At 39.1% G+C, this 27,027-nt stretch overlaps 1 protein-coding gene across 4 annotated transcripts; it reads left to right on the top strand.

Moving 5' to 3' along the window:
• Positions 1-69: 69 nt before the first annotated feature.
• Positions 70-26,977, top strand: pbx4 (pre-B-cell leukemia transcription factor 4). Of its 4 annotated transcripts, XM_005745344.2 has the most exons (10): positions 70-1,023; positions 3,110-3,223; positions 4,714-4,787; positions 17,782-18,026; positions 18,525-18,715; positions 18,884-19,019; positions 19,245-19,401; positions 21,027-21,124; positions 22,758-22,844; positions 23,592-26,977. In XM_005745344.2, the coding sequence occupies exons 1-10, from the start codon at positions 839-841 to the stop codon at positions 23,679-23,681; spliced, it is 1,377 nt and encodes a 458-aa protein (XP_005745401.1). In that variant the 5' UTR covers positions 70-838; the 3' UTR covers positions 23,682-26,977. The 4 variants fall into 4 exon arrangements, with proteins under 4 accessions (XP_005745401.1, XP_005745402.1, XP_013769363.1 ...); XM_005745345.2 differs by lacking the exon at positions 3,110-3,223; XM_013913909.1 differs by lacking the exon at positions 21,027-21,124 and having other exon boundaries at positions 23,592-23,656.
• Positions 26,978-27,027: the final 50 nt, after the last annotated feature.

Below are 27,027 nucleotides of genomic sequence, written 5' to 3'. Positions count from 1 at the left end.
AAAAAAAAAGCTTTAACCAATTACAATAGAACAAGCAGTTCTGGTGACGTAAGGGGCTATAATTTGTAAAGGTCGTGCACGAGATGAGCTTGGTCACCTGAAGGAATAATCCAGTTCTAGTATCTGGAAGCATGTGCTTTAAATGTAATGTGGCAGTGTAGTGAGGTTATCTATATCATTAGCTTTCGTTCCTGTTGTACTATATGGGCTGCTAATGGACCCACCCGCTAGCTCGCACTCTGTGGTGCTATGAGTTTAATGGTCAAGGCGACTCACACCACTCGCGCAGATAAGAACATCCCACGTACTCGCGCGACATCAACAACAATGGCAAACCGTAGTCTGTTTTGATAGGAGATTTCGGATTGGAGCTACATGATCTGAAACTCTATTAATCCTGTTTTGTTTTTTCTTGAATTGGTGGATTTTATTTTTAATACCCGCGTGTCCGTCCGTGCTTTTATTTTTTCGCTTTACATTTTTTCCGACAATGTGCGAGACGCTGTTGGCAAGCTCACACAGTCTGTGCATGTGTGTCCCTGCTGCTGCTTTTCTGCTGGGCTACAGCTACTAACCTAGCTGCTTTTCAGTCGGTGGTTAGCTAACTTTAGCCTGGCCGCGTTTATTGACTGGAGGGGGGAAAAGACAAACGAATGTAAAGCGTATTTGTATAGTCTGTTTTATGACAACAGCCCCCAATTATTTGCTGATCGTCACTGTCGGTACCGTAAGCGGTGTTGTATGATTTGTCGTAGAAAATACTTTGCTGGCTAGCTAATAGGCTAGCTATTTGTGTGTATTCTTCGACGGAGGAAAACGGCGAGTTTCCTTTGAAAGTATGGATGACCAGACCAGGATGATGACGGGTCTCACCGGACTAGGTGGACTAGCACAAGCCGATGTTGGTGACCCAGACTCGGTCAGAAAACAACAGTCCCTCGGTCAGCCTCAACAAGACATAGGGGATATCCTACAGCAAATAATGGCCATCACTGACGAAAGCCTGGACGAAGCACAGGCCAGGTAAGACAACCGAAGAGCCATTTTCCACACATGATAGCTAAGCTAAAGTGAGTTGTATGTCTTCGTTTTTAGGTACATTTGTTTGTGTGAAACATTCACGTAAGGTAATGCGTAATTGCAACATTAATGCAACTTCACGTTACAGTGTATTTTGCAGTTAAAGCAGTAACGTTAAAGTACATTTAGAATATCTCTCGAATAGTCTCATTACAGTGTTGTAGTTTGTTAGAAGCTCTTTGTTACTTCAGATTGGCTTTTTTGTTTTGTTTTTTCAAACTGTAGTTTGTATACATGCCCATATGGTTAAAATAACGTTAGGGGGCTATCGTTAATCTTAACTGGGTAATCAATGAAGTATCAGATTTAAGAACTACCCCATTTCTGGGTCAGTCGTTGCCGTTTAAAACGCACACATAGACACTTTGGTGCAGCCTTACCTGTACTTTCGTTGTATGGAAAAATTGTTTTAAAATAACTTGAAATATACTTTGTAATAACTTTATATGTTTATATCTAAAAACCCTCTGCCCACTGCATCTTAGGAAAATTTATGAATCGATGGCGCAGAATTATCAAAAGTAAAAATGCTTTTTAAGATGGTGGATTTTTTGCAAGTTGCCATAGTTAAGTGTAATTATGTCTTCTGGTTATGATGCCAAATCTTTTGTGCATTTTAAACATTACTATTCTAAATTAGATTAGAATAATTATCAGTATGTATCTGAAATGTTGTTTACATCAAATTAGTGTCAGTAAAATTGGGTATTGAAGTGCAAATGAGTGGATAAATTAAGGTAAAGGATTAGTCAATTTTACAGACTAGCCAAGTGCCGTCTGTGACAGCAATTACTCATTGAAATGATGCATCAAATGATGTTTGTGTTAGAGGTATCTTTTTAAGCATGATTCCTATAGAAATGGTGCGTTGCACTGAGTGACTGACCCACACTCATTTGCCATGTGGCTTGAGGAGCACAAGGTCAGTTTCAAAAGAAGCGTCAGTATTTCAACAATAGGCAATCGTCCACTGCAACACTGTGGCCACAGTGTGATGTGTCATTAGCTAGTGATTTTCCACCCAACATTTGACCACCTGGTTCTCTTAATTAATTCACTCCTCTTTCACTCCCTCCCTCCCTGGTGTTCATCCTTTTCATTGTGTGCTGGGTGCAATCAATTCTCCTATAATGTGTACGCGAGTGCAGCTGTCCGCAAATCGAGTTTCTATTAATGAGATGGTGGTGAGGGGGAGGGATGATGCTGTACTGGCAGCCTATGATCATTGGGATATTACCTTTCTTCACTAAAAGTTTGAAGACTTAATTGGGCTTCACTTCATTAATTCAAACATTTTTACATTCGTTTTTCCTTTTTAAGGTTTTATTTTTTTTCCCTTCCTACTTTGTTTCTTCAACTTAGAATTTTTGTTGAAATTTTAAAAAGGTTGAGTCGTTTTCTGTAAGATAATGTCTAAAATGAGTATTTGTATTTAAAAAGCCAAATATAGTTTTGGAAATCATGTAACACAATTATTTTGAGGTGTTAACAGGGTTTTCTGAAAAATAAATTAAAGGTGTGGCTGCTTGCGGAAGTGCCAGAGGTGTCCCTGCCTGTGTGCTTGTATTGATCTAAACTCCTGCTAATAACAGTCTGGCGTTTCTGAGGATAAAACACCTTCAGAACCGTATGCTCAACATTAACTGACAGTCTTGCTTGCAGTTAGTCTGTATTTGTTTGGCTGTTTTCTATTTTACATCTCACGTAACAGCCTAAATCATAATCAGATTCAGGCTAACACAGACCATGTTGATACACATAGATTTGTTAATACAGAGCAGATGCCATGGCTGTTATCAACATAATTCTTAACTTTGAAAAAGTTTGCCGCCCACACATCTATCATTCCTTCAGTTATGATCCACTAATTACTGAGGGGGCTCGCATGTGATCATGACGTCCCTGTCATGCAGGGTGGCAGTGTGTTGGGATGGGGAGTGGCCAGGGCAGTGCAAGAACTCGGTGTTGCAGAGTACACTTCCTGCGCACCATCCACCCTCATCCTCTCACCCTGTCGCCATATGTTCAGATACTGGCCAGAGGAATCGCCGGCGCATTGGGGTGGATCAGACGACCCCACAGAGGGAGGGAGAGCAGGGGGGGGCATGGCAGGGGGTGGCCTGCCACTCAACTTCCAGCACAGGTCAGTACAGGACCGCATGAGCACCCCCTTCTCCCCCTCGTGCTCATACCCACCATGCTGAAGGCAGCCCTCCCCCCAACTCAAATCCAGCAGTGACTGAATTGGTGGATAAAATTACACATTTAGTGCTAGACACATACCTTACACATATAACAGGTTGCACAGTGGGTGCACTATTTTCTAGTCCCCTCATTAATACTGCAGTGAAGATTCACAACTGGAATTGGTGTTGAGGTCAGGTGTAGCCAAATCATATTCATATGTGGTTGTTTTGAATGTGTCATCAGTGATGTTGTATGGAAAGAAATGCTTTATTTCTTTATTATAAGGAGGATCATAATTCATTCTCATTATTAACAGACTTCATGTTGACTTTGCTGTTTATCACCTAAATTAACTGTATATTGCTCATGTAATTGCATATCAACATTGTTGCTATTTAAACCCACTTTTACTATAAATGGTAACTGTGGTGATTTGTGGAACTCCCCATTGAGCACATCCAAATGGATTTATTAATTTATAGGTCAAATCTTTAAAAATACACAGGGTGCACAAATTTACAGCCATTATTCCAAGATAATTAAATATTGCAAGAGCACTGAGGGGGGCATTAAGAACACCTCCATGACCATCTCAACTTGATTAACAGGGCACAGTAGTCTATTGCATGCTTACTGTAATTAACATGTTTTTGTTAATTACAGATGCGTGGGGAAAAGAATACAAACTTTTGAACTATAGCTCCATATTCGCTCAGCAACTAACAGACTCACTCTTTCTGTACACTGCCAGTAAAAGAGTTTAGATATGAAACAATGGTGTAAAGTCATTTAGGGTCGTAGTAGGATCAGGGCTTTTCTCCATCCTTGCAGTTTTTAATGAGCTGTATGGGTGTGTGTGTGGGTGCATGGATGTTTTTTGGCAGGAAATTCTGTTGCTGAGGTGTTTTGATTATTTGATTACATTGAAGTGTAGAAGTTTTGCCTTATCTCATTTAATTGCCGTTAGCCTGTCTGGCAATAAAGAGAATGCCTCTGATTAAATTAAAATTGCATTTTAATCCTAGTCATCTCTATCAACTCACTGTCTACTATCATGGAACAAGTATTTCTCTAAGAGGAAGAAATTAGATTAGTGTGTATTAACTCTGAAATCTGGTGCTCAGTAATGATGACCTTGAGGTTTGGCATCATTACCTGCCCCATAGTGCAAAGCATTCAAATGACAACATTACTCTTGCTAGTTCGGATTGATGCATCAGGAATGTTTTTTGCACCGACAAATGCATTTGGCTACTGAAAATGCCTTTAAAACAATATGACTCTGTCCCGCTGAGTTGCATGGCATTCTTGAAATGCTCTATTCATAATACATACAGCTCCTCTACCTGTTTTATAGAGGAGGACATGGAATGACTTGAGATGGAGGTCTGTTTATTGTAATCCTCCTCGCTCTCTCCCCCTCTTATTCCCTCTTCTCTTTTACAGGAAGCATGCCCTGAACTGTCACAGAATGAAGCCAGCCCTCTTCAGTGTTCTCTGTGAGATCAAAGAGAAGACGGGTAAGTTTGTACTTCACTCCTTACTGTGTTCTCCACTCTGCACAAATTGTAGCAGTGTTGAGATGTAGTGCATCTTTTCCAGATTCCCCAGCACCAAGTTATTGTTATAATGGTGCCATACACAACTGTATTGATAGTATTTATTGTCAGGTATTAAACACACATTGTGTGTGTGTTATGTGTGCTTTAGTGTTGTATGTTCCGGCCTTGTATTTACAGTTTCTTCAACCTATTTTTGGCTACCGTCCAGACTTTGCTCTGACCAGCTGAAACTATTCTTAGTGGATTAGTGCCTTTGAAACTTGAGTCCTGCAGAACCTTTTGCAGAACATGCTAACAACTGTTATCTTACTTATTGGACTGTAACTTGGTTACCACGTTTCATCTGTGGCAACACAGTCACAGTTTTACATTTTGGTAAGTTCCCAGATGATAAACATTTGGGACAAAAAATGGTCTCAGTTGATTTGATGTCAACAATGTTTGTTATATTAAGGCATGGAAAACACCTACAAGTACTACTAGTACAAACCACTATATTGCGTTTAAATCATCAAACCTGTTCCAGATAGAAAGCTTATGCACAGCTGTTCAGAAGCCGGCAGATATGAAAAACTTCACAGGGGTTATTGCTTTACAGTCAAATTGTTATGCCGTTTCAGTACAAAGATTTTCTTCTCTACACCACTATATAAAAACTGCTACACCACACAGTGTAGGGTAATTGTATATTTGGAATAAATTGCTATGCATATAAATGCAGTACTCTTACCTAAACACAACATTAAAAAGCTACTACTGTGACACCATCTTAACAAATAATGCTGACTTTAAAATACACATAATCTGATGCAAATTATTACCTACGTATATGTGTATTCAAAGTAAACACGCTGCTTATTCTCATCTTGTTAGCTATTCCAGTCAGCTATCTGACAGATTTTAGTGTCGTTCAAAGGAGGAGGCCAGGGATGGATGGCAGATTGATGGTTATGTTAGTTTGAATGGTGTGGGTTTTCGAATCTTCTCCCCCTGACTCTCTCTGTCAGTTTCTCTCCCTTCGTGTGTTCTGTATGCTTTTCTCTCTGTCTCTGTCTTTGTGTATCTTTTAACTGTAAGCCTCTGTTGTTCAAATACAATTTGAAAATGCTGCACTGCTGCCTGTTGTGGCCCTCTGTCAATAATGTATTATTGCTCTCCAGTGATTGGAGAAAAGTAAAGGCTAGGCTTGAGTGAGTGGGGCAGGGTACACTGTTTCCCAGGCAACCAGTGGTCTTATTTACCCTAATGCCATTCACTTTGATTTTCACATTTAGTCTCCCTGCAAACTACAGAGAGGGTCTATGAGTACTTGTACAGTAAACTGAGCAGAAAAACAGACCAAGGAATAAGGGTAGGTTAACAATAGATTAATGCTTGAGGTGAATATGGCACCAAAGAGATATAGAGATCTGTGGCTTTGCCTGTACTCTGCTGGCCATCTGCCACAAAGTGCCCTCCTAACTGCACTGTGTACCTGCTTTGGCATTTCACTGCTACTCAGACCCCCTGTAGGCCCCATTGTCTGCCTCTGGAATGTGAATTGACTTCTCTTCATTGCAGCTTGTGAAAGACTCAGTCAGTAGTCCTTTAGTATCTCCACTGATTTTTCTACAGTGTTTTCTTGCTAACAAACATAGACTTGAGCTGGCACACCCGCATACACACTCTGTCTCCCTTGCACATATACTCGCACACCAAAGAGGGATAAAAGCGAACTCAGTCTTGGGTCTACTCCTACTGCCTCGGTCTTGTCCTCTCCCCCTCCCGCTCTCTGCCTCGCTCCCATTCTTGAAAGAGAAGACTTGCTCTGAACTCGGGGCTTTGATATGGTAATGTAATGGTGGTGGTGGAGGAGGGGAGGTGGGGCATGGGGGATGGGAGGTGAATTCCTTTGAGTGCTGCAGTTGGTTAGATTGTTTTCATTGTAAAGGAAATGTTCTGCGCAAATGCCAGTATCCCCCACCCTCCCACCGCCACCACCCCAAAACACCCCTCATTTTCAACAGTGCATGCGTTGTCCTGAGCTCTCACATTAAACATGACCTCCGTTTGTGTGAAATTTGATTCTTGTTAATACTTTTTTAAAGATACACTTAAAAAAAAGATATTAAAGCACTTGGAAAGAGACTAGAAATTATCAAAGTTGAGAACCAGTGGCTTTGCTTCAACTCAGTTCTGTTCCCCCTTGCTCTCATGGGTATTTGCTGTAAAAATAGCTCTTGGTGCAATGGGACAGCTTATGCCAAAATCTCTCACAAGCTACTGCAGTTCACTCTCAGAAGTTTTTTTTTTTTTTTTTTTTAAATTCAGTTCGGGCATGTTTCAGGCATTTCTCCTCACTTTTATGCATTCCTTGTGCTTTACACATGACAACAGTGAATCTGTCACTCACTCTGTTTTGATAACCTTCTTAAGTCCCTGTTTTTCAAGCATGAACATTCACGTTGTTTATTTTTGGAAATGTTTTAAATGAAAACAAAAATAGAGTTTCAAGTGAAATTTGAGCTGTATAGTTTTTAGGCTTGGAGACAACACAGCGGTATAATGAGCCTCTCCCTCCTCCCACTCACTTGGACAAGTTCACACTCCAACACTTGCCACTCTTGTTGATAAGCTGTCTGATAAACAACTCTGTGGCATAGTGCCATCAGTTAGTTTGCCACCATTTATAAGAAGCTAACTACCATCCTACCTGGCTAAGACTGAAATTGCTGGCCCCTAATTGTTGGCCCTAATGGATGTGAATCATATGCAAGTATCTATTATCAAATCTTATGGGCCATCAATCCTTTCAGCAACAACAAAAAGGATTTAACATCAAGTTTATTAGCCAGTGTGATGCTAACCTGAGCCGGTTACTCTGGTACGTGCCCAGTTGTGCCAGTATTCAAACAATGCGTTATGGGAACCGGTTAATTGGTGTTTGGCTCTGCCACATTTCCAATCCATTTTCCTGCACATTTAAAAAAACAACAACTTTTTAGTCACTCCATTTTTAGAATAGAGTCTTAATTTTCAGGCATTTTATAACTCATGCCCATGTTTATAATTATTGTTGTTCTTTCCAGAGCTCTTAAGGTATTTAATAAACTGTTAAAGTTGTTCATGCCTTATCTTTTACCTATAACTTATGACACACCAGTGCAGTGTTTGTGCCTCAGTCAGTCATCGGGCGAGAGTCCTTTAATTCATTAATTAAATTATTACCTTCAGTTTATTTGCATTATTCAAGGTACTTCTTTGCATTACAATGTCATTTCACAATCCAAATGGACCCACTGACATATTAAGTGAATTATGACCTGTTTGTTGTTGTTGTAAAAACACTGAAACAACACAAGTAAATGTCGCACATAGTTGTTACACGTTTATTTGCCACCGGGCTAAACACCTTATAAACTTGAGAAATCTAACTTTAATTTTAAAAACTTTTTGTTTTGGACCTGGCCATGCATAAAATCTAACAACAGAATGTCACACAGTGGTGTAATCAAGTTGGTAATATTCCCATTATTGTAAAGGAAAATCCCTTTTAGAACCACATGAATGATTTATATGTTTGTATTCTACAGACTGAGTACAGTTCTTCAAAGTCTAGTGAATACCATGCCTCATTAAAGAGACTTAATTATTATTAGTTTTCAGAGAGCCCATTTTTGAACAGCCATAACATTTTATGTGTTGTTAGAAACCTGAGGGAAGCATTTCATTATTTTTTATGAGGAGAAGCATGCATCTTTTAAACTCAAAAGCATTAAGAAGATAAGAAATTGATTGTGACTAAAATGTAATGTAGGTGAAACTATCAAATTTACATTTTCAGTTCTATCATCTGTCCAATCTGAAAAGAGAATAGGTGAACTTCTTTCTCACTTGATCAAAAAAAATCAGTGATTTCTCTTTTAAAAAGTCTGTTTCATAGTTACCTTCACTATGCATTAGTACAGGACTATTAGATGGGCTTTTCAGAAATCTGCTTTGATTTGTGTTGTCCTGCCACTCAATTGTTTTGTTTTTTTCTTTGCCTGGCTCATTTGCAGAAAAGGATGAAAAAAGATAAGGGTGTGTGTTGAGGGGGTGCAGGAGCGATACAGGGAGATTGATGAGGCAGTAAGAGAAGGAGTAATTACTTGGTGTCCATTCCCCAAGCCAGATTGGCAGACGGCTAATATCACACAGACCCCTGGCCCTGACAGACACCCCCACCCCACACGCACATAGCCTAACTCTAACTGGGGAGTCAGAGCTCTCCAACCTTCAGCAGGGGCCTAATGGTGTGCGGGCCAATGGACTTCTCAGTGTATGTTTTCTTTTCTTTTTTCCCCCCTCTAAAGGCCCTTCTGACAGAGTTGTCACCAGTGGGAGTGGTTTCTCTTTGGTGGAAATGAGAATTTTCTCTAGTGGATGTACCCCTTTTTTCTGGGTTGAGTGTGCTTTGTTGTTTTGTTTTAATAACACAATTTACACATTATGGCCAGAACAGTGGGTTTATTGGAAAAGTTGAGACCATTGGACAACACAGATCAAGCATTTCGCCAAATGCTTTGCTGTTAAGACTACTATGTTTAGTTTGTTTTTGTTTGAAGCGAGATAACCGGTAGAACTGCTGCTGAAACGAAACACTTGTAATTACTTCAATATTGGTAACAGGCCATGCTAGTTCCCAGAATCAGTTTTATGCCAAACAAGGTAACCCATCAGTGTTTGTTGAGGATCATTAACAGGGAAGTCTCCTACCTCTCATCTGCCCTCCCTCTCAGCATGCCTGCGCCTTACTTTTCTTTTAGGGTTTGCTCTTAAAGGAAGCCGGCATCTCTTTAATTAAAGATATGTAAATGTGGTCTCAGCTGGATTGCACTAGTTTGGTGGTGGTGGGGTGGGAGAGTGTCAGAGCCCAGTTCCTAATCCTGACTAATTAACAATTAATTACAATTGATGGGTGCCTTCCACCCCTCTGCAGCAGTGCTCATTGCTGTCCCAGACAGTATGTTTGTATATTTCACACCATGTCATAAATGCAGAGGAGAAATAGAAACATCAGGGCTGGTAGAGGGAGGGGCTATGCGTTCCACCCTAGATTAGCAATATGCATTGGGATGCTGCCTTCATTAGTGTAGCTAGTTATTGTACCACTGTTGGTTAATGTATATTGAAGCCATATTCTGGGAACATGATTAGTATGCGCTTCAGTATCAGGTTGTAATGTAGACTAATCTTTGTGCGTGCAGGTTACAGACTCAATCCATAGTGCTGTAAAACCCATTGCTATATTCTTATCGTGACCAGCCAAACATATTATAGGTACAGTGGTTTTGTTCCTCACAAGGGTGGAACTTTGAACCTGTTCAGACTAACCATGTAGCCTCACTTCGCTCTAGCACCATCTGACTGTGTCATAATGCTTGTTCACTTGTTATAAATGGGCACTGCTCTTCTGATCTATCGCTTAATTGCCACCTAATTTGCATAACAGTGCAAATTAACGACCTCTCAAATGAGCGTTCATTTTTCACAAAGTCTTTAGGAGCTCCTTAAGAGTCTGTGCTAATGAGCACAGGAGGCAGCTGGCCTGATGAGAGTTGACTGGGGAAAGATCCTAGCAGTGCTATAACAAGCCTCCTGCTTAGGTGCTCTTCGTCATCCTCCTCTTCCTCCTGTGACATTTAGAAAATTTTTCTTCCATGTCTGTCTTTTGTTATGTGCAGAAATGCATTGGACTCAGGATATATTAGAGATGTAATTACAGCTGCTCGCTTGTGCTTAATATGCACTTTAAACATTACAGATTTTAGGTATTGTACCTTATTGCCAATAAAATGTTGTCTAGAAAAACATCTTGTATTATTCATTCCTATAACAGCTCGGTTTGGTTACAAACTGTGCTGGAAGTTTAATTCACGCTTTGTCAGATGACTAGCTGTGAGAAAATACCAGTATACCTACTGCATCTCACAGTCTGCTTGTTTAATGTCTGTGTTATCAGCATAAGCTTAAAGCAGAGATGGAACGCACATCCCTCCCCCTGAAATCATAAATATGTACAATAAACAATGTTTTGTGGTGATAGTTGGGTAACAAACCAGACTGGCCTCAAAAATTTCGATTATTTCAGCTGTTCAGCATGTAAACATTTGAAGGACTGAAAATTTATCTCTGGATCTCTAAGCATGACTGCTCTGTTATGCCAAAAGTTGGTGAATAGTTGTAATCTTAGTTAGTTTACATGATTATCGATTGTTTTAACAAAGGGATTCCTTGACCTTTATGCTGGTAGGGAGATGGCCAATTAATAACTCATTTGGACAGTGTTGAAATTGGAGTAAAACATGGAAATCTGGAGACCAAAGCAATTACAGACAACTGTTAATGATTCACAGATTCATCTGTAGAAACCTTGTAGATTTTTTTTTCTTCTTCTAAATAGATCTTTTTGATCCTCTTCATAATCATTGGATTTTTGGGTAGGAACTAAAATGTACCAGGAAATGCTTGTGCTTGATTAATAACTCAAAACAAAATGAGTGCATTGTGTTGAAAAGCCAAAAAAGCAATAGTTAGTCCCAATTTTCTTGTCTTCATAGTCGTTGGAATTCAAATTTGTTACATTGTCCAGCTCTGACAGTTGATATTTCAGATTAAGATATATGCAATATAAATTTTTTTTTTTTACGTTTGTAATTGTTGTCACGGAAATTAATTTCATTATTTACCTAAAATACAAATATAGATTTTAGAGAAAGAAAAGCTTTGTTGATCTTTCATTAAGGGACAACACAATTGATATCCTTCAGTGTTTGTGTTGCATTTGTTGTTGTCCTTGTCCAAGCCTCTCTGTTTAGTTAATTAAGGGCTGATTGATGATGTGTTGGACTGAAGTGTTGTTTGCTAAAGGTGTGAATTCTCCAATTCACACCTTCGTAAAACCACAGTGTTTACTTTAAATGCTTACCTCTCAGTGTGTGTTTGTGTCAGTGTGGGGGGCTGTGTGCTACAGGACTCTTGTAAACTACCCAAACAGATGCTGATTAGTGTGAGCTGCTTAAAGTATAAATGGACATATGGATTGGGCTCATTAAAGCCCCATTCAGACATGCACTCCTTTCTATTAATCTGATGGCATCTGAACGTGTCAGTTTCATGTCCGAAGGAGCACCCTGGTCAGTCTGTAAAAGTTGCAATCACAGTTTAGCTAGGGGCTTCTTGCAGAAAGCTTTTTCTTTTTTTTACTTCTTTTAAAATCTAAAAAGATTTTTAAAAATTGATTTTTCATTCCATAAAAACTTAAACTTTGTGCCAGCTGTTAGAGTAACAGAAGAAAACCTGCCATTCATTATTGAAGAAAACCTCATATTATTCTGTATTATATTTCTCACTTCAATGGTTTTAAAATGTAGTTTGTATATCTCTCTCCTTTTTTCTTTTTTTTTCTTTTCTCTTTTCTTATCACCCACACAGAAACATATCTGCGGGTTGCATACACTTAGTTGATTGAACAAACTTAAATCACCATCTCTCTCATTTAAATCTCTTAGTTAAAAAAAACAAAACAATCAGAGTTCAGGTTTAATGTTTGGAAAGCCAGGCCGTACCTGCTAGCATTTACTTATTTTTAATAGCTAAACTTTGGGTTTGAATGGGTGAGGTAAAGAGAGGATTTATACTCCTGTGTAAAATGTGTAGAAAAGTGTAGGTATGTCGCAACTGTAACCTGACTTCACTTCCCTGGAAATGTAACTATACTCACCACGTCCACAGTTTGCACAGGTACAAATACTGGCAATGGCATTGGCCATTTGCCGAGGCTACGCCATAGGCTCTACGTAGCCATCACACCAGGATAAATTAAGTGTAGCAAAACATATTTATGCATTGCTGGCAGCACAACAGGTTGTTGTATGCACAGCCTATGTTTTTAAGTTGTTCAGCTTCCTAAAAAACCTGATTGTTTTGGAGACGAATGGTTTTTATTATTAATATTTTAATGTTTTCACAACTTATATCTAGCTCTTTGTATTAGCTTCAAATGTAGTTAATTCCTTTTACTTAATCAATAATTTGATTTAAATCCAAACAATTCACAATTTGTCAAAGAAGCCAATGGTGTGATGAATTTTGTTAATATGATCAAAAAGCCAAGTGTAAACTTTTAAATAAACTGGTAAGTTCAACTTCAGTATAAAATGCCAAGACTGAAATATTAATTGTAATAATATTGTTGTAAATAAATCAGGTAGAGCACACTTAATTGAGGAGTAGGTTCAGTTTTGGTCAAGTCTGGTTTTCTTTGGTCAAATATAGCTCTAGTTGCATTAAACATATCCATGTCTTGTCAAAGGCTGTTGTGGGTTTATTTGAATTTAGTTGTGAAGAAATTTGAGGTAAGTGTAACATATGACCTAATGGAAAAAATGCCATCACTCACTCGATTACAGGATTAATCCTGTATCTGAAAAAACTTAAAATTACTGAATAGTACAAAACGTTTCCTTTTTAGAAGAATAACTGAATATTTTTGTGTAAAACTACACTTTTCACTTTTGTTTTTTTATACATCGCCCATTTAGCATAAAACTCAGCAGGGAAGTGATTCATTTTTAATGCTAGTTTTACAGTTTGAGTGCCATATTTTTCAACCTGCCTAAGGCACAGTTTTGTTCACACAGGTCTTATTTTTCCTTTTTGAGCAACCCATATTTTTACCAAAATTGCATGGTAAATCAAAATGGTTCACACAGAGAAGAGGTTAGGTGTGAATATTGACATTAATCATTATAACCTATGGTTTTGTAATGAAATTGCTTTTGGCATCCAGGTAACTATTTGTCATATTGCATATATGGATCTGGATTTAATTAATAGAAAGTTTGCATTTCATTCCATGGTTTGAAAACTGGTCTCTTAAATAGTACATTTCACTCTTTTTCTGCAGAATGAAAGTCAAACTCATCCAACAAAAGATAATTAGGAGTCTGTTCCAGTTTCATCAAACTTGCATTTACCGTACTGTTGTTGTTGTTTTTTTAATAAATAATTTGTGGAAATCAAATCAGTCAACCTGGAGGGTTTTCAGCTGCCGTTTGGTGTCATGCGTAGTTCAAGAAGAAGTTTATTTTTCCCAGAGGTTTTGTTTATTTTTCATCTGATAAAATAGTGAAAGAGTAGTTTAATAGATAGATTGGCCCCACTTCTTATTTCCCTTCACTGTATTTCTATTACGCAGGTGCTATTTTATCACTTGCAGTCAGTTTTAGTCTTTTATACATGGGTTTACCTATCATAACACCAGAGCTGGTGCTGAGATTTGTTTCTGCATTTTTATAAGTCAAATTAGCATATTTATGTAGCAATTTTTTTTTTCATTGTAAAAAAAAAAGTCTTTCTATGGGCCATTCTCTTTATCTGAATTCCGTATAATGAAAGGAAAAACTGATGTTTTCACAGTCCTATCTTTTTTTTTCCCTTTCTGGCTCCCTCGCTCTGGCACGTCTGTACTCTGGATTCTGTATATTTGTGGCCCCTGTCTCTTTCTCTCCCGCACACATATCTTCTCCTGTGACTCCTTTTTTCAATTCTCCTTGGTTCTCCTTCTACCCTCTCTCCTTACCTTTTTTCCCCCTTTTTTCCCCTTCTCTATCCTCCTCTCTCTCCCGCTCCCTTGCTCTCTCCCAGTGAAAGGCTGAGAATACCCAAGGGAGCTGATGCAATTAAAATGCTAATCCTGTCTGTCTACAGAGAGAGGGAGAAGGAGGGGGGGGGCTGACAGCATGAGGGATTGCGGCTCACATGGAGAACTCGACTGAAATGGAGAACAGGGGGGTGGGGGGCGGGGGGCACTGGGGGAGGTGTGTGTGTGTGGGGAGGGGGGTGCGCTGAAAGGGAGGGGGGAGGGGACGTGTGTTGGGGAGACGGAGTGAAAAAGGGGATGCTAGCGAGGGAAAAGACAGACAAGGATAAAGCTTGTGCTGTGAGCTGAGCAATGATATACTGATTACGTTTAAGCCTTATCTATGCCTATGTGTGGAAGGCATTACAGTTAATGTACAGCACTATACTACTGGTTAGGTTGTTCACCCTTACCTGCAGCACTTCATATATTGTGTTGTCTGCACAGCACACCATTTCCACATTGGCTGTGCAGAAATGAGAATGATTATGTATGCAGTGAAAGCCCAGCTGGATACCCTGAATATTTCATAGTATGTGTTGCTCGCTTCGTCTCTCAATACCACACCGCCCAGCTTGGCTGGTAACGTGTGCATAATAGTGTGATTTCTAAGATCTTTGAATGCAGCGTATGGGCCTTAAGCAGTCTTACTATTTTTTTTATTTATTTATTTTTAAAGGTGAATTTAAGTACTATTACTTATAGCACTGCTGAGTTTTAGCTTCTCGGTAATAGACCCAGTCGGGTATTGGGATACATTTGATCAAATGGAAACACTGTTTAGGTTCTAATATGCAGCCAGCTTTCAGACCTGAAGACTCTTTGTTGTTTCTAGTTTTCACGAGTTGTATTGGTGGCTTCAGAGTCAAGGACTTTTTAAATTGTTCTTTAAAAAGTCTTTATATGTGTCTGTGTCATATGGTGTTCTCTTCTGCGTGGTATCTTAAGTCATCTTAACAGATGCTATAATACCACTAGACCACTAGACTGTGCATGAGTGTGATTCTGGATAATCACAGCTTAATTGGAGTAATTAGGGGAATGTAGGGGCATTAGGCTACAGCTGGGGGGCCATAATGAGTGGGGGCAAAAGGGAGGGGGAAAGAGGTGAGAAGCTTCAAGAGCCACAGTTGCCCTCTTAACTGTAGGTCAGTTGTACATCTCTGTAAATGGGCTGTAAAGAACAAAGCATAACTACACATAGTTATGTAGTTATAATCGGCATACATAAAACTTAGGCAACACTAATAATTGCGTAACCATTAATATATTGGATACAAAAAAGATCTTGCCATTGATATGCAATTTGGATATACTTCACATAGCTAAAAATTGTACAGTTCTTTTGTGAATTACAGAAAAGAAAGGAAAAAGAGGAGGGAAAGAGATGGGCGAATCAGGGTCATTAGTTCAGGCGGCTGGGTCTGCTGCATTCCTGAGCCCTGAGATGGGGGAGCAGCAGAGCAGGAATGTGCCTTGGAGAGAGAAGAGACCTAAGCAGAGGGAAAAGAAAAAGGCAAGAAGGAACAAGAAATAAAAAAAGTGAAGGGTAGGAAATGGGGAAAGTTGGACACTTGACTACTTACGGCCTTGTAAAATGGTGGAACAGACTCATTTATCAAAAAGAAGTTATGAAAAAGAAAAAAACTCATTTGCTCCATTGCACTAGGAAAATTTAAGCAAAACTGTTTTTGTCCTCATTTCTTCACATCTGTTACCCTACACTACAGCTCCAGTCATTTGTTAGCTTTGACTTCTCCACAGCTGCGGAAAACTTGTTTTTCATTGCGACCCTTAAGGACTCCAAGTGAAGACTCACAGGTCTCATAAGAACTGAACTTTGATACGCTGACAAACTAGAGTAATCCTTAAGGAAGACAAGTGCCTAATGCCACTCAGTTTCCACAGGGATTAATCTCATCATCCATACTCGTAGAATCTGTCTCCCTTAAAATCCCTGTTAACTTTGTCTGTTTTCAATTTTTTCTTTTTTTATTTCCTTTAGTCTCAAGTTACAAAGATCAACATAAATGTGGTTACAGTACTGGTTTTATATGTGACTATGAATCAATATTTCCAATCATAATGTAAATATGACCTTAAATGTATTTATTTTACTATTGTGCAAAAGCTTAGGTGTGTTAGATTATTAGTAGTAGGGAGGGGGAGGGGGGGGGGCATCATAATTCCTTAGTTTGTTTTGTTTTGTTTTTTTTTATGTCCTTAAATGGCTTGATTTCTGTGACCAACAGTCAGAATATTCACTTTAAAGTGATGGGAAACAGAAAATGTATTTTTATTTTATTATTTTTTTAAATCATTTATGGTCAAAAGATTAAAAGAGAAAAAATTGCTGTCAGAATTTTTTTTCTTTCCTTTTAAAGTCAAATAGGCATTCATAGCTATTTTTTAAATTCAGTCTTTTAATCACAGCAATAAAAAACGATTCTTTAATTCATGCATTGTTATTAATATAATGTATAAGATTTCCCAAAAAATGTAACAGTTTGTAAACGTTCAGCTCGAGACACTAAATTGTGGTGCCAAGTTTCTACTCTTACTTTTTGAAGTTGAATGATTGAGAGGCAAAAAAAAAAAAAGGGGGGGCAAGTGAAATTGAATTTAGTTAAGTGTTAAAAGCTCCAGGCTCTGAAGAAAAGATGGTTGTCTGGAGTTAAAACTTTTCTGTAACAAAGGTGTCTTTAAGGGAGTATGTGTTTGTGCACATGTGTGAGGGGGAGAGAGAGATGAGAGCATGGCTGCAGGCTGACAGAGGTCCTGGTATAATACAGTGGTGGAGAGCAGCGACTGATAACTATACTTATGGCCACTGGGGCTCATAGTGACAGCACATGCACTCCTATTACTGGTCCCATGCCTCATGCCCTTATCTCTGGCAGTGTGCCACTGAGGGACCACACTGCCCTCTGCTGTTGGTTTAGAGGAAGTTCAGGCTTATTGAGAATTCAGTCAGGCATTCATAGCAATGACTCAGGGGAGAAACTTGTGACTGGGTTTTGACAGTACTCCACTTCTTTGAATTTTAGCAATGATTTATTGTCTTTCTGTGCATTCCTATAAGCCACAGCAGTATACCTTCGCTTGGAAAATTGTATGGTCTGTCTTTTTCTCTGCGTGTGTGTGTATGTTTTGGTTTTTTGTTTTTGTTGTTTGTTTTTTAACCAACAGGTTTTCTTAGATCTAGATGAGTAGTTTAGCAGGTGTTTTCTCAGACAGGTAAATGCTAACCTTATCTGCCTAAATCAAGTTGTCTCTCTTTTTTTCCAGTTCTGAGTATACGAGGTGTGCAGGAGGAGGACCCCCCAGATCCTCAGATCATGCGGCTGGACAATATGTTGCTAGCGGAGGGTGTGTCAGGACCAGAAAAGGGCGGCGGATCGGCTGCAGCGGCTGCAGCTGCAGCGGCAGCCGGAGGCTCCCCCACCGACAGCAGCATCGAACACTCTGACTACAGAGCCAAGCTTGCTCAGATCCGCCAGATATATCATTCCGAGCTGGAGAAGTATGAGCAGGTTTGTGCTGAATGCACATCGGGGACATGCATATGTGACACATTCCTTGCTTGTACACAAAAACATTTTGGCAACCCTTGACCGTAAGATGAAAAGTGACTTTGTTTGTTGTTTGGTCAAACACAAGATAACTGGAAAAACAAGATACATTTGTGAAACTGCTCAACAGGGCTAGTGATGTGTAATAGACAAAAAGTACAATGGACAAAAGAAGTGTCCAGTTTATTTTCTAGTGCACTGGGAAATTATATATTTTAGGTCCACATGGAAAAAAAATGTACAGGAATTAAAACGGGAACAAAGTATCTAATATTTGTTTTAAAAGAATGTATTTGTTTAATAATTTCTATTATCAGATGCTATATTGTTATTCAGAGTAGTCTGAAAGCAGATGCTTCAAAACGATCCCACTGGCACTGGGCAGAATTTGTGCTTTGTCCTTCTTTTGACAATAGTATTCAACTGCTCTCTCTCCCCCTTCCTCTCTCTTTGTTCCAGGCCTGTAGTGAGTTCACCAACCATGTAATGAACCTGCTGAGAGAGCAGTCTCGCACACGGCCCATCTCTCCCAAGGAGATTGAGCGCATGGTGGCCATAATCCACCGCAAGTTCAGCTCCATTCAGATGCAGCTCAAACAGAGCACCTGTGAGGCTGTGATGATTTTGCGCTCACGCTTCCTTGATGCCAGGTCTGTCTGTGTGGGTCTACATGATATGTTTATCATCTGTGTGTTGACTGGCTGGTTACCTTCCTGTGGGCAGAAATGATCTGAGCACTTAGAAATGATTGTTTTATCAGATGCACATTCCAAAGATACTGGTCATTATCTTGCTGTCTCTCTTTCTCTGTCTCTCAGACGTAAGAGGCGTAACTTTAACAAGCAAGCTACGGAGGTGCTGAACGAGTATTTCTACTCCCACCTTTCTAATCCTTATCCAAGTGAGGAAGCCAAGGAGGAACTTGCCAAGAAGTGTGGGATCACTGTGTCTCAGGTGAGTTGCCAACATAACTGTCATCCGGTATAGAGTAGAGAATATATAGTTGTTGAATCCAGGATTTTAGCCAGTGTCTGTACTTTATTTTTTAAAACCCCTTCATTTTTTTTTTTATATAAGTAAAATAAGACTGAATAACTAAACAATTGTGGGGTGGGGGTGCCAACAGATGAGATGCACGGCAGATAAAATAAATGCAAATGACATCTGTCTGGTCCTCAGGTCTCTAATTGGTTTGGCAACAAGAGAATACGCTACAAGAAGAATATTGGTAAGTTTCAGGAGGAAGCGAACCTCTACGCAGTTAAAACAGCGGTGGATGCGGCCAATGTGTCGGCGCAGGCCAGCCAGGCTAATTCTCCGGCAACGCCCAACTCAGGTACCGCATGCTCCATTTCTTCTACCCACATAGGCTTCACCTTTCTTGTTAACAAGCTTCTCTTCCTTTGTATAAGCTTTTGTCCTTGCATAACTGGACCACAGGATGAGTGTATAGTGGACTGACATAATGGTTCACAGGAAAATTCACAATGCAAACTGCAAATAAGGTCTCACTCAGCTACCACGCTAAGTGTTTGTAGTTCTCTGAAATGATCTCATAGAAAGAAGGATGTATGCTGGTACATATTACATTAGTTATAATAATCAGTATTGAGGCAGTACCATAGTATGCACTTTTACATTCTGAAACAGAAAATTGCGTGTACCATTTGGAAAATTTGGGCACATACCTTCAGCTTGTTTATTTTTCTAGAGAACCTTGCTTATCCAAATATTTTACAAGAAACTATATGCTTATATTTTCTGAGCAGTTCCTTCACCAATCTGTTTAAGTAATTATATTTTGTCATTCAAACATAAATTACCTTTTAATGGAATGAGCCACAGTACTTACAGGATATTATGCTCTGTAAGCAATATTGAAATGACATAATGCATTATGTTATGCATTATGTCATAATGCATTATTACCCCAGTTGCTGTATTTTTTTATAGTTTTGTATTTTTTAATGATATGTTCTGTATGTAGATATGGGACTGCATCCATACACACATGTAAAATGTAGATGGTACATTTCGTAACTCTAGTAGTGACAGCACTAAACTGTAGCTTATAAAATGCGGCTCTGAGCACTCACCTGTCTGAAGTGTTGTACAAAATTTTATGTGCAAGATTCTCAATTAATATCTACAGTCTGTCATTGTGACTTTGTGTATTCAGACCTGTGCTATGTTGAATGTTTTACTTTCATAGTTAATTTACGTACAGAGATCCTGACATGATAATACTTACATTGCGACTTTAATGTTACAGGGATGTAGAGCATATTAGAAAGGATACTTGATGTTGTTGATACACTGACACAAATGGTCCCCCATAATTAATTCGTTTTTTTTCTTGAACTGTTTTTGGAGTGGTCTACAAAAATCTTTAAACTTATATATGCAAGCAGCTTAAGTGGACCTTTTTAGGTAGAGGCTCTGGTTCATTTAATCGCTTCCCTTCTTGGGGCTTCTGTGTACTGAAACATACATTTTCCTTTTGAATTTTAGCTTTTTGGCTTAATTTCGTCTTAATTTCATCTAATAAGACCCAGGATAAATGCAGCTGTCTGTGCCATCATTTCCAGAGCTTTAAATTTCAGGCCATCTGGACTAAAACGCAATCCTGGAGTTTTCACATTGAAACTGAGTCAGCTACATTTTCAAAAGGCCCCGTTGTAGTGGTGTGGAAATACCGGTTTAGTGCAGGCATTACACATGGAGATAACAAAACCGACTTATTTCAAAACAAAAAGGTATTTGTGTTGATGTTTTGCTGTTTCACCAGTTAGTGGACACTGAAGCATATTCTGCGCAGAATCTTCCTTTAGGTTTTATAAATATGAGAAAATAGTAACAATGACCCTGATTTTCAAAGCGTTGTCCCTGAGCAATGGTAACCTTTTGAGTCCATTACAACGTGGTGAGGCTGATTGGCTATTGGATATACATTGCCTGCAGGGTCACCAGGGTCATTCAGCTTATCTCACACAAGCGACACCTACCTTGGCCTACGTTCCCTCAACGGGGAGGGTCTCAACATCGCCCCCTCTCTACAGGTATGCACTGAGGACAGCTGTGGAGTTGGCAGTTGCCCTCAATGCTGTTAACCTAGCCACCCCACTTCCCCAGATATCTTCCCTTAGGCTAGCTCCTTTTGACCTCTCCTCATTTCCTCCCCTTGGCTTTGTCTTTATCACCACTGACTCCTGCTCCACACAGACCTATGTAGAGGAAACCTTGAGGAGCATTTGCCTTTACTCATGAGAATGTAGGTAATGTAGTTTGTGTCACATGTTCAGCAAGCATAGGACCCGGTTCAATATGGAAACGTCTGTGTGGGGTCATCGGGGTTCTTCACAAAGTTGTCTTCATGCAGCTGGTATATTCCTACAAACCAGGTCTGGGGATTGATCCTGTAGTCCCTCTGGTTAATCATCTGTTTCTCTATGTCTAGGTTGTCCTATATTTCCAAGTGTGTCACAGTATCCTGCCTTTTTCAGTCCTTGTTTTCCCCCAAGTGTTCCAAAAATCCCGTGTCTTTATATAAAACCCATTTCCAAAAACACTGGGTCACTATGTAAGATGTAAACAAAACAGAATGCAGATATCAGCAGACAATTTAAGCCTTATATTTAATTGAGAATTGTACAAAACCAGCAAGCCAGATGCTGAAACGGAGACACAGGGCATGTTTGTGACTATTGCATCACCTCTTCTCCAGTTACTGTAATTTTGAAAAGGAATTGTTTACCCATTTTTGCTTGCTTTAGTATTTCAGTTGCTCAACATTTCAGGGTGTTCTTTATTTTACTTTTTTGTTTGTTCTCTGCCAGATATTTTCAATGGGTAACAGATCTGGATTGCGGGCAGGGCAGGTCAGCATCTGGACTCTTTTATTATGGAGCCAAGCTGTAGTAATTCATGCACAATGTAGCTTGGCACTGTCTTTCCAAAATAAGCAAGGCTTTCCTTGAAAAGGATGTTGCTTAGATCGAAGCACATGTTGCTCCAAACATGCACATATCCTGTTAAGGGACCTGTTGCCAATTAAATTTATTGGTTTGTGGTTTTCTTGTCATTTTACTGCATTTTGTTACCACGTGTCAATAAAAATCCAAATTATAGTACGGTATGTGATATGTAATCTTCATTCAACTTTCACTTGTATAGAATTTTAGTTATTGCAAATCATTGCATTCTGTTTTATTTGCATTTTATACAGAATCCTAGCATTTGGAAAAGGTGTTGAATTCATAGGAGTAATGTGCACCATACTCACGTAGATGCAGAAGAGATTTTATTAAAGTGAATTGTTCTTGTTACTTGTCTGTGAAAAGAATTGTCATTGTGTTGTTTTGGATGGATCCACAGATTTCTTCTGTTAAGCACCAGTATAAGAGGAGGTAAAGCACTGCATTTTGGCTTCAGCTGCAGTCTTTCATTCAGACCATAAGTGGTTTAATGGAGAGTCATGAAGCTGATTGGTGAGCTGCAAATTTTAGTGCTCGCACTGAAACAGGGTAGTAGATGAGCTGTATTTTTGAGTAGTGCAGTCTGGCTCTGATGCCTACAGGAGAGGTTTGTGGATGCTGTAACTTCACTGGTCAGTCTGTGGAAAAAATATTTGTCTAATTGTGCTAAACTGTGTGTGTGTGTGTGTGTGTGTTTTAAATGTTTTGTCTCTGACAGGTGGATACCCTGCACCCTGCTACACACCTGACGGGCGGCTATGAGGAGTTGTCAGGTAGTGGCCTCTACACCCCTCATCGCCTGGATGTGAGTACCAACTTAAACTCATGTGGTGTAGCTGATCAATAAGTATTTGGGATGCCAGAATACTGCTCTGTACAGTGCTCTTAAAGTATAGAACATTTTAATTGTGTTGAAATTGTCAACTTTTTAAAGGTCGATGAAATCCAAGCACTTTCGCTGAGTTTCAGTTCATTTAGCTTTTGACTTGGTTACTTAAGAAAATGACTAAATATATGAATGTAAGAAGAAAAATAAACTTTGCTTCATGCAGGAAAAGTAACAGCAGAGAAAGAGAGAAATTTTGCTTTGCCCTCCAGTTTAAATTAAATGTGGGGTTGTATGTGCCAGGATTTATTGATTTTTGCAAATGTGTGTGTGGAGAGTTCTTTTCAGTTTTGAACTTGTACATAAACTAAATGTTTTACAAATCAGTGTGTTCTGTTTTGATGTTGTGCACCTATTGTTTTTTTGTTTTTTTTTTAGAAACAGGTTGGTAACTTTACTTCTATTACTTCAGTAATACCCACTGCAAGTTAAAACATGCTAAAACATGAGTTACTGTAAACATGTTCTGGAGCACCTTCACTTAGTACATTCAGAAAACCAGGAAGAAGCAGTACTGTGTTTTAACAAAGTGGTTCCCTATTATTTGAACCATTTTGTCTTGCGGATGCATCCTTTGATTACTAAGCACAAATGTAGCTGATTAAGACTGTTATTTATTAAAGCCTCCCTTCTCATGTAGAATCCTTCCTCTGTTGCTTTTTGCAGGCTAACAGCTGGCAGGACACCACCAACCTCCCCTCGGTTACCTCCCCTCCCGGTCCTCCTGGCAGTGTCCACTCCGACACCTCCAACTGATCTGTTGGCTCTTCCTGCCATCACTTCAGTCCCACCGCAGTTTGCTCTGACTACCATCTTCAGTCCCTCTTTTATTTTTTTTATTTTTTTTCTCTTCACTACTTTCTTGTCTCTCTACTCAACTAGATGGCCACACAAGGCTTTATTTGCATTTCATAAACACACTGTGCTGGAACACAGGACAGCCGAACAGTAGCTAGGAGGACTTCTCCATCCAGCTCTTCTGAATTCAGCTCTACCCTAATGCTCAACGCTTCGTAACTCAGATTTGAAAGGGGGTTGGAGTTTACTGAGGCTGAGAAAACATGTTCTGTTAAGGACATTTCTGAAGACCACTCACCCAGCTGTGTAGATGATCATGATGTCTGTACATTATGTGTATATGCACGTTAACTTCACACAGTACTTACACAGTTTGTTCACGTGCTGTTGACCTCTGCACTTAACCCTTTGCTTTGGAAAACTGTGTGTGATTGCCTGTATCTCTTGAAGCCTTGGCATTTGACAGCCAAACTGTTGATACGGATCACCAGGGAGCTCTGCTCACCTTGCTCGTACCAAAGTGCTGCCCCAGTAGTCGTCAACACATCTCTTCCTCAAAGATCACCTTCTGCCAACTCAATACAAGAGACTACTGTATCTTCTGGTCCTTATAGCTCGATGTTTCATTCTGTTGGAGATTTCAAAGACCCTTCCACAACATACACTTTGCAACTTTACAGTCGTTTTCATAGTGAGCTGACATAAAAGATGTGTCAAGCACAAAAGTTAGCATCCTTGTTATGGGTGTCTCTACCTGTAAAAGGGTAGTTAAGGGGATCACTGTTCTAAACCAGGCAGGACAAGTGATAATAGGGCTGATGAGAAGAGGAGGAAAGGGCAGAGCGAGGACAACATCTTTGGTTGAGTGGATGTAACTAATAGCCCTTTTTGTTGCTAACCAATAGAGGGTGTTGGTAGATGGCTTGTAGACTTTACTTCTTGCTTTCTGTCCACTAGTTTATTTGATTGTAGGCTATTTTCTAATGCTGTTTCACCAAGAATGCACCAGCCACCACCAAAAATTTGCTCAATAAAGCATCTAAATGACGATAAAAGAAGGGTGGAAAGATTTTGGGGCATTGATGTGTTATTGGGACAAAACGTGTCATGAATTTAGAAACGTGACTGTCTTCCATGCATGTAGGACTTCTAGGCGTGATATTGTTTTCATTTAACCTTCCGAGTTTTTAGCTTCATTTTTATTAACAAAAAATAAAGGGTATAATTATTACAGTCAGACCAAAAAGGAAAAAAGTGCATCATGTATTGCTATGATGTGTGTGTCTCTGTGGGCGTGTGTACAGTGTTCTTGGGATGTCTTAGTCAAAATGGCTGGTGCCCTCTGACCTTTGTAAACATAGAGACTGGGTGCTTCCACCAGCCGATCACACACCAGATGGGGTTCAGCTGAGATCTCCCCCCAATCTTGAAACATTTAAGCTTGTGAGCCCGAGGCAACACACTACAACCTTCTGTTGTACCAAAACCAAAAATATCAAGTTCAGTAATGTAATAATGCTACTCTGTGTCTCTAAAGTTGGTGCACAGCCACCTTCTCAGTTTGAGGAGAGGAGGGAATTATATTTGTATCTGTGTCTCTCTGTGTGGTGTTGTCATGCCTCAGTTGATTTGATTTTTGGGGCTTTTCGTTGTGGGGCGAGTAGTGTCGTATCACACTTGTAATTTGATTGTGAGCATAGAAGGAATGCTCTCCTTTTTACCCATCTTTTAATACCTTCTGGTAAAACTACAATTATTTTATCTTTAGTTCTATGGCCAATTGGGCAAGGGCTTCTCTCTCTCCTCTGTTACCAAAAAAGAGGCAGTCCTGGGTGTAGCAAAACTCTTAACCCACATTTCAGACAACCCTGCAACATTTTGGGTGATTTCATTGTTTGGAACTATTTTATACATTAGCTATTATGTGAATAACAAAGCATTTTTGATAGTAAGGTAAAGCCTTATGAAGATTTAAGTGTCAGTCAAGACTTTGTTGAAGCATATGTTACAGAACAAAACTTGAGCTTGAACGCTGATCACATGTGATAACCCTGAGTACTCGTTTTGTTACTCATTGCAGTTCATATGACTGTATCTTATAATGTTATTGCCACACCAAATTATCACGCCCCCGCCTTTTTCTACCTGTTGTAATGGATGTCACTGTACAGTTTGTGTAATGTTTCAGTAATTTTTCTTTTTTTTCGTATATAAGTTTTGATGTTTGGTTGAAATGCCTGTTTATTTTTGGCCTTTGTATCACAGGATTCACAATAACTATCAGTTTAAAATATTATTTAGGTCTTTTGTTACATACTTGGGTTGAAATGTATGCTATACAAATGTAATTGTATTTGGTGCTGTGGAAAGATAACTGTATGAATTGAGGTTATAAACATTTTATTTCATGTATTGATTTATGGATCCACTTCCTTTCTTAATCTCCTCCAAGTTTCCTCAGTTATACAGTCACTTTTCCAAATATTCCCCAATTCTGGTGAAATTTTTACCTTCTCAAAACATTCCAAGAAACAGAAAATTGCAGTTTAAATACAAAATTGGTTCTTTTGAGCTGTAATAAGCCTCTCGGTTATATCTAAAATGTAGATACCTGTAATTTCATTATTAATAAAAAGAAAAAATACAGACAGCAAATTTGCAAACAGGAGTCGATGCTTTTCAGGTTTTTTGTTAGAAAAAAATTGTTTTACATTTAATCTGAAAATCTGTTTTTGTGTGCCACACCATAAACAGTGAATATAGCCTAAATACAGTTGTCCAAATCCTGTAATGTTGATACATACACTGTATGTCTCCTTGACACATTTCAGCCTTATGATTGTTTGGATTCTGTAAGTGACTAAATGACTTCCACAGCACCAAATGGCTTCTTAACCCTTTGATTTCTTTGATTTTTATTAGTCAATTTGTATCTCCCTTCTTTCCCTTGTATTTACCCCTCTCTCTACCTCTGTCTTTCCATTTCTCTTGTATATAACCCCCACTGTTTTCAGACTTGTGAGTCTGTATGAACTCCTTTTATACCTCAACTTTAGAATTGTTCTAGAAAGAGTAAAACAAAAAGGAAGAATATGACAAATTGTAGTGTTCTTATTAGAAAATTAATAAAATGATTTAGTGTGATTTTTTTTTCCCCCCTTCAGTATTTGATTTCAGATTTTAGAAGTGTTTCATTTTATAATTTGTCACAAATGCTCTTGTGATAGTCAAACGTAATAAAAGGAGAGATTGCACCATCTGATGATTATGTGACTCTGTTAGTCTCGTGGAGACTTAAAAAAAA

The sequence above is a fragment of the Pundamilia nyererei genome, unplaced genomic scaffold, assembly GCF_000239375.1.
Source record: "Pundamilia nyererei isolate P.nyererei 1_Seehausen unplaced genomic scaffold, PunNye1.0 scaffold00158, whole genome shotgun sequence".
Classification (NCBI taxonomy): Eukaryota; Metazoa; Chordata; class Actinopteri; order Cichliformes; family Cichlidae; genus Pundamilia; species Pundamilia nyererei.
The sequence above is the reverse complement of the archived record's forward strand: the minus strand, read 5'-3'. Positions and strand labels throughout refer to the sequence as shown.